Raw genomic sequence first — 8191 nt, forward strand, 5'->3', positions numbered from 1 at the left:
AAACCGTGAGAATCTTTCAGGAAGGAAAAAAGTAGCAGAAATGTTAAAGGAAGGGCAGAGAGCAGCAATCGGAGCTGAACCACGGCTCTGGGCTGCATCCGATGTCTGTGTTTATGAGCGATTAGTGTTCAGACGTTTCCAATCAAACAGGCTTCTGACGTCCGAGTAATGCCCATGTAAGGAGTTCCAGGTCTGTGCTGATTCTCTCTCTGGGGGGAATATGAACTGTACTCCACTTCCCAAAGTCCTCCAAACATTTCCCACCGAATCTCACTCAGTCCTCACCAGAACCCCCAGAACCCCCAGAACACCCAGAACCCCCAGAACAAATCGGTTCCATCTGGAGCTATACCCCCACCCCCCACCCCCAAAGACACCATCGTTGTTAACAGTGCATTGAATCTTAGGTGCACTAGGACCTGGGGGCGCTGCTGCTGTCACTGCATGTCCCTTTGGCTATGGTCTGTGTTGCTTTCCTCACAGAACACACACACACACACACACACACACACACAGTGTGCGCAGGGACAAGGTGAAGTGAGTTTAATAAAATGTAAAAACGTTCAAAAGAAAATACTTCAATTGAATTCCTCTTTAATGCTTTAATGAACCAAAGTGAAAACAGCATCCTACAGTTCTTTCCTGACGTCACGGCTGTGCACTTCACAGACACCTGGAGATAATGAGTTAATAGCTGTTCACCACTCAGTTTAGTGTTTCTACCTGTAGATGGATGTTTGTGGGACCTGCCACTGTCAGCAACACTGAGGCTTTTCTCATTCTGTCCCCACTTTGACCCTGGGCCCTGGTTAAAGCCCAAAACTGGAGCCAGACACTGACCAAGGCCTCGACTCTGGACACAGAGCGCTGACGTAGGGGGAATTTTAAGGTGGTTTCCAGTCGAAGGCAGTCACTGACACATTCATATTTCTCCTCCTGAAGGACCTGGGAAGTGGAGTGTTTTGTTGAGCACAGGATGCGATGGTCCTCTACAAAACGCCATTCAGTTTCCCACAGAGACACAGACGCTGAACTCCTTATTTGGGCACGACGTGTTAGAAGCAGCTCGCGGGTCACGCAGCAGATCCTTCACCTCTCTCTGCACTTCACGGCGTTTCAGAGCTTCGTTAACAGTCGTGTTCTTCAGAGACGGGACGGAGACAGTGGCTTCACACATCTGCATCTCATTTACATAAAGATCTGGATGGTGATAAAAACCTGCTGCTGCTGAAGCAACAACAAGCAAAAGAGCCTCAGAAAGTCTGACCCTCACCACACGGATACGGTTATTTTTAAAAACAGAGGTTTGTGTTTTTTTCCCGACCAAATGAAAATGTCGTGGTGAGTCACTGAGTGAAAATGAAACGCTCCCCAAGGAGGAGGTCTGTGTGTTGTCTCTGTTCTCGTGTGGACGACACACAGCTCCTCACTCCCTCTACAGTGAACTACATCAGTCATAAACTACACTGTACACACACAGCTCCTCGCTCCCTCTACAGTGAACTACATCAGTCACAAACTACACTGTACACACACAGCTCCTCGCTCCCTCTACAGTGAACTACATCAGTCATAAACTACACTGTACACACACAGCTCCTCGCTCCCTCTACAGTGAACTACATCAGTCACAAACTACACTGTACTCACACAGCTCCTCGCTCCCTCTACAGTGAACTACATCAGTCATAAACTACACTGTACACACACAGCTCCTCGCTCCCTCTACAGTGAACTACATCAGTCACAAACTACACTGTACACACACAGCTCCTCGCTCCCTCTACAGTGAACTACATCAGTCATAAACTACACTGTACACACACAGCTCCTCACTCCCTCTACAGTGAACTACGTCAGTCATAAACTACACTGTACACACACAGCTCCTCACTCCCTCTACAGTGAACTACATCAGTCATAAACTACACTGTACACACACAGCTCCTCGCTCCCTCTACAGTGAACTACATCAGTCACAAACTACACTGTACACACACAGCTCCTCGCTCCCTCTACAGTGAACTACATCAGTCATAAACTACACTGTACACACACAGCTCCTCACTCTCTCTACAGTGAACTACGTCAGTCATAAACTACACTGTACACACACAGCTCCTCGCTCCCTCTACAGTGAACTACATCAGTCATAAACTACACTGTACACACACAGCTCCTCGCTCCCTCTACAGTGAACTACATCAGTCATAAACTACACTGTACACACACAGCTCCTCGCTCCCTCTACAGTGAACTACATCAGTCACAAACTACACTGTACAAACACAGCTCCTCACTCCCTCTACAGTGAACTACATCAGTCACAAACTACACTGTACACACACAGCTCCTCACTCCCTCTACAGTGAACTACATCAGTCACAAACTACACTGTACACACACAGCTCCTCGCTCCCTCTACAGTGAACTACATCAGTCATAAACTACACTGTACACACACAGCTCCTCGCTCCCTCTACAGTGAACTACATCAGTCATAAACTACACTGTACACACACAGCTCCTCGCTCCCTCTACAGTGAACTACATCAGTCACAAACTACACTGTACACACACAGCTCCTCGCTCCCTCTACAGTGAACTACATCAGTCACAAACTACACTGTACTCACACAGCTCCTCGCTCCCTCTACAGTGAACTACATCAGTCACAAACTACACTGTACACACACAGCTCCTCGCTCCCTCTACAGTGAACTACATCAGTCATAAACTACACTGTACACACACAGCTCCTCACTCCCTCTACAGGGAACTACATCAGTCACAAACTACACTGTACACACACAGCTCCTCTCTCCCTCTACAATGAACTACATCAGTCATAAACTACACTGTACACACACAGCTCCTCTACCCCTCTACAGTGAACTACATCAGTCATAAACTACACTGTACACACACAGCTCCTCTCTCCCTCTACCGTGAACTACATCAGTCACAAACTACACTGTACACACACAGCTCCTCACTCCCTCTACAGGGAACTACATCAGTCACAAACTACACTGTACACACACAGCTCCTCGCTCCCTCTACAGTGAACTACATCAGTCATAAACTACACTGTACACACACAGCTCCTCACTCCCTCTACAGTGAACTACATCAGTCACAAACTACACTGTACACACACAGCTCCTCACTCCCTCTACAGTGAACTACATCAGTCACAAACTACACTGTACACACACAGCTCCTCACTCCCTCTACAGGGAACTACATCAGTCACAAACTACACTGTACACACACAGCTCCTCTCTCCCTCTACAATGAACTACATCAGTCATAAACTACACTGTACACACACAGCTCCTCTCTCCCTCTACAGTGAACTACATCAGTCACAAACTACACTGTACACACACAGCTCCTCACTCCCTCTACAGTGAACTACATCAGTCATAAACTACATTGTACACACAGCTCCTCACTCCCTCTACAGTGAACTACATCAGTCACAAACTACACTGTACACACACAGCTCCTCGCTCCCTCTACAGTGAACTACATCAGTCATAAACTACATTGTACACACAGCTCCTCGCTCCCTCTACAGTGAACTACATCAGTCACAAACTACACTGTACACACACAGCTCCTCTCTCCCTCTACAGTGAACTACATCAGTCACAAACTACACTGTACACACACAGCTCCTCGCTCCCTCTACAGTGAACTACATCAGTCACAAACTACACTGTACACACACAGCTCCTCTCTCCCTCTACAATGAACTACATCAGTCATAAACTACACTGTACACACACAGCTCCTCACTCCCTCTACAGTGAACTACATCAGTCATAAACTACATTGTACACACAGCTCCTCGCTCCCTCTACAGTGAACTACATCAGTCACAAACTACACTGTACACACACAGCTCCTCACTCCTTCTACAGTGAACTACATCAGTCACAAACTACACTGTACACACACAGCTCCTCACTCCCTCTACAGTGAACTACATCAGTCACAAACTACACTGTACACACACAGCTCCACTCTCCCTCTACAGTGAACTACATCAGTCACAAACTACACTGTACACACACAGCTCCTCGCTCCCTCTACAGTGAACTACATCAGTCAAAAACTACACTGTACACACACACACAGCTCCTCGCTCTCTCTACAGTGAACTACGTCAGTCACAAACTACACTGTACACACACAGCTCCTCTCTCCCTCTACAATGAACTACATCAGTCATAAACTACACTGTACACACACAGCTCCTCACTCCCTCTACAGTGAACTACATCAGTCATAAACTACACTGTACACACACAGCTCCTCACTCCCTCTACAGTGAACTACGTCAGTCATAAAATACACTGTACACACACAGCTCCTCTCTCCCTCTACAGTGAACTACATCAGTCACAAACTACACTGTACACACACAGCTCCTCGCTCTCTCTACAGTGAACTACATCAGTCATAAACTACACTGTACACACACAGCTCCTCTCTCCCTCTACAGTGAACTACGTCAGTCATAAAATACACTGTACACACACAGGTCCTCTCTCCCTCTACAGTGAACTACATCAGTCACAAACTACACTGTACACACACAGCTCCTCGCTCTCTCTACAGTGAACTACATCAGTCATAAACTACACTGTACACACACAGCTCCTCGCTCCCTCTACAGTGAACTACATCAGTCACAAACTACACTGTACACACACAGCTCCTCGCTCCCTCTACAGTGAACTACATCAGTCACAAACTACACTGTACACACACAGCTCCTCGCTCCCTCTACAGTGAACTACATCAGTCACAAACTACACTGTACACACACAGCTCCTCACTCCCTCTAGTGAACTACATCAGTCACAAACTACACTGTACACACACAGCTCCTCGCTCCCTCTACAGTGAACTACATCAGTCACAAACTACACTGTACACACACAGCTCCTCTCTCCCTCTACAGTGAACTACATCAGTCACAAACTACACTGTACACACACAGCTCCTCACTCCCTCTACAGTGAACTACATCAGTCATAAACTACACTGTACACACACAGCTCCTCGCTCCCTCTACAGTGAACTACATCAGTCATAAACTACACTGTACACACACAGCTCCTGACTCCCTCTACAGTGAACTACATCAGTCATAAACTACACTGTACACACACAGCTCCTCGCTCCCTCTACAGTGAACTACATCAGTCACAAACTACACTGTACACACAGTTCCTCACTCCCTCTACAGTGAACTACATCAGTCATAAACTACACTGTACACACACAGCTCCTCGCTCTCTCTACAGTGAACTACGTCAGTCACAAAATACACTGTACACACACAGCTCCTCGCTCCCTCTACAGTGAACTACATCAGTAATAAACTACACTGTACACACACAGCTCCTCACTCCCTCTACAGTGAACTACATCAGTCACAAACTACACTGTACACACACAGTTCCTCACTCCCTCTACAGTGAACTACATCAGTCATAAACTACACTGTACACACACAGCTCCTCGCTCTCTCTACAGTGAACTACGTCAGTCACAAAATACACTGTACACACACAGCTCCTCGCTCCCTCTACAGTGAACTACATCAGTAATAAACTACACTGTACACACACAGCTCCTCGCTCCCTCTACAGTGAACTACATCAGTCATAAACTACACTGTACACACACAGCTCCTCACTCCCTCTACAGTGAACTACATCAGTCATAAACTACACTGTACACACACAGCTCCTCGCTCCCTCTACAGTGAACTACATCAGTCATAAACTACACTGTACACACACAGACGGCACTAGAGTTCAGATTCACACAGATGAATAAATAGAAATGATGTGTGTTAGAAATATACACTGCACTGTTAACATCTAGATTCAGTCATTTCAGGACGTGTGTAGTGCACTACAGAGGGAGGATGGAGTGATTTGTGATTAAACCTCTGTTTATCTCAGGCTTCGTGGTGTTTTGATGTCTCTCTATAACAGGTACTATGGCCCCCTACTGGACTGGGGGGATAATGCAGCTGTTTTCGTATAAATCATCTCAGTTCTAATAATATCCGGATCCGTGTAGATGGGGTGTTGCACTGATCTTCTGAAGGTAGGGGGCAGCCAAGGCCCAAATCTTAGAGGGAAAGAGTGGGAAATTTCCCGGTTCAATGTCTTGGACCGCAGTTTGCAGAACAGCACTGTCTCCTCGCTCCGTTGAGTGTGTGTGTGTGTGTGTGTGTGTGTGTGTGTGTGTGTGTTTAGTACCAAACATGGGTTAAAGGTAGTGTCTCAGTTTCCCCAAAGGGGGGGTTAATAAAATATCTCTTGTTCTTCTCCTTGAACACATTCATTAAGAAAAGTAGTGATCTAAAACTGTTCCTCATTTTCAAATCAACAAATGAGGAAAAATCATTAGCAACATTAATAAAGTGTGATTTCTTCATCTTTAAAAAACAGAAAATACAGATAATTCTGTGTAAAATCAGAAAAACACAGCTGATAAACTATATCCTGATAAATATGAAGACAGCGTTCTTCTTAAAGGGAGTGTTAAAGGTGTAGTGCTCGACCCGACAGCCTCTAAAGCCCCACTGGAGCGATGTCAATTCATGTGAAGTACAGAGATCTGATTGGCCGACTGCTTCAGGATGAAACCTATGTGTACTTGCCCCAGCTGCACAGGCTCCGCCCACCAGTGTGTATTTTTCCTAGTTACTGTTGCTAGGTGAGACAAGCCTTAAAGGACAAATCCAATGTTTTGTGAGTGTGGCTATTTTTAGAGCAATTCCTTCATCCCAAAGGACTTTTATTTTGTATGTATGTGAAAGGTAACACTATTAGAATTTTATAAGATGCATTTTTTAACCTCATTTTTAAATTTCCTTTGGAACGAAGCCTAATATTTTTTGTTTCCAATGAGTTTAGATTTCATTTTTAGAAAAAAACAAAAATAACAACAGAGAGCCTTTTAAACTATAAAAGTAACTTTTAACAAACTTTAAAGCACTTCAATGTGAATAAGTTTTATATTTTCACAAAAATTGAGTGTAGCTTGTCCAACCTAGCAACAGTAACTATGGAAGAACATATTTGTGGGTGGAGCCTGTACTGCCTGAAAAAGCCCACACAGTTAAGTTTAATGTGGAATTAAAATCAGTCATCTCTCAATCTCCACAAAACACAACGACACGGCTCCAGAAGAACTTTTAAACCAGGTTTAAAACCAGTTCATTTCAAGGTCCACAGCAAGTAACTAAAGAAACGTCCAAACACACAGAGTCCTGCCTCTCAGCCACGTGTTTGAGTCTGTGTTTGTGTGTGTGTGTGTGTGTGTGTGTGTGTGTGTGTGTCCATCTTTTGATCCCATCAGCCTTTGAAGCATAGACACAGAGGTTCACAGTGATGGAGAGATACGACACGAAAGAGTGTGTGTGTGTGTGTGTGTGTGTGTTTCAGAGTGTGTGTTGAGGACAATCCCTCAGTCATTAGAGTCACAAACTCAGCCTGGGAAATGACACCCCAGGAGAAATGAGGGGAGATTATAGTTTGTTTTGTGTGTGTGTGTGTGTGTGTGTGTGTGTGTGTGTGTGTGTGTGTGTGTGCTGTATGTTTACAGTCTCTGTCCTCTTTTCCTCTGAAGGGCTGAACAGAGTGGTGAGAGCCGTTTCCCTCAGTACAGTCCTGTAACGTGTTTCTGAGACAATTACACAACCCTCGGCTCAGACGCCGGAGTCTGATTGGTCGAGGAGTGCCGAGTGGGAGCTGAGAGGTCAGGGTGTAAGATTAGGGAGGAGTGGTGCGTGAGAACGCTCGTGTCCCAGTCAGTCGCACCGACAGAACACAACAGGCCAGAAACATGGACAGTTTCCATTAAAGTCATGTCACACCCATTTAAGGAGCTGTGGGTGTGTCTGAAATGAAAGTGGTGTTTGAAAATCTCTGCCGAATCTAACAGGTACATCACCATCTGTCTCTGTTACAGGACACACTCCGCTCTGACATCGACGTCTAAGAGCATCACTTCCTCCTCGTCCTCATTTAGAGGCTGAACACGTGGAAACAGTAACATTCAACTGAGAACGGCATTCCCATATTTGCCCTGCAGAGGAACAGAGTTCTACTGGTCCTAGTGTGTGTGTGTGTGTGTGTGTCTGTGTTACTGCAGT

The 8191-nt window shown here is 45.5% G+C and overlaps 1 protein-coding gene across 3 annotated transcripts in view; it reads right to left on the reverse strand.

The window, feature by feature from the left end:
- Positions 1-379: 379 nt before the first annotated feature.
- Positions 380-8191, reverse strand: part of LOC136679157 (CKLF-like MARVEL transmembrane domain-containing protein 4) — a 20364-nt gene continuing 12552 nt past the window's right edge. The window contains exon 5 of one of the 3 annotated variants that reach the window (XM_066657503.1): positions 380-1224. In XM_066657503.1, the coding sequence (XP_066513600.1) occupies positions 1189-1224 (36 nt within the window). In that variant the 3' untranslated portion in view covers positions 380-1188. Of the gene's footprint in view, positions 1228-5071 lie in introns of those variants that run through there. The other 2 variants (XM_066657502.1, XM_066657504.1) reach the window with 2 other exon arrangements.

This window comes from Hoplias malabaricus, chromosome Y, assembly GCF_029633855.1.
Source record: "Hoplias malabaricus isolate fHopMal1 chromosome Y, fHopMal1.hap1, whole genome shotgun sequence".
NCBI lineage: Eukaryota > Metazoa > Chordata > Actinopteri > Characiformes > Erythrinidae > Hoplias > Hoplias malabaricus.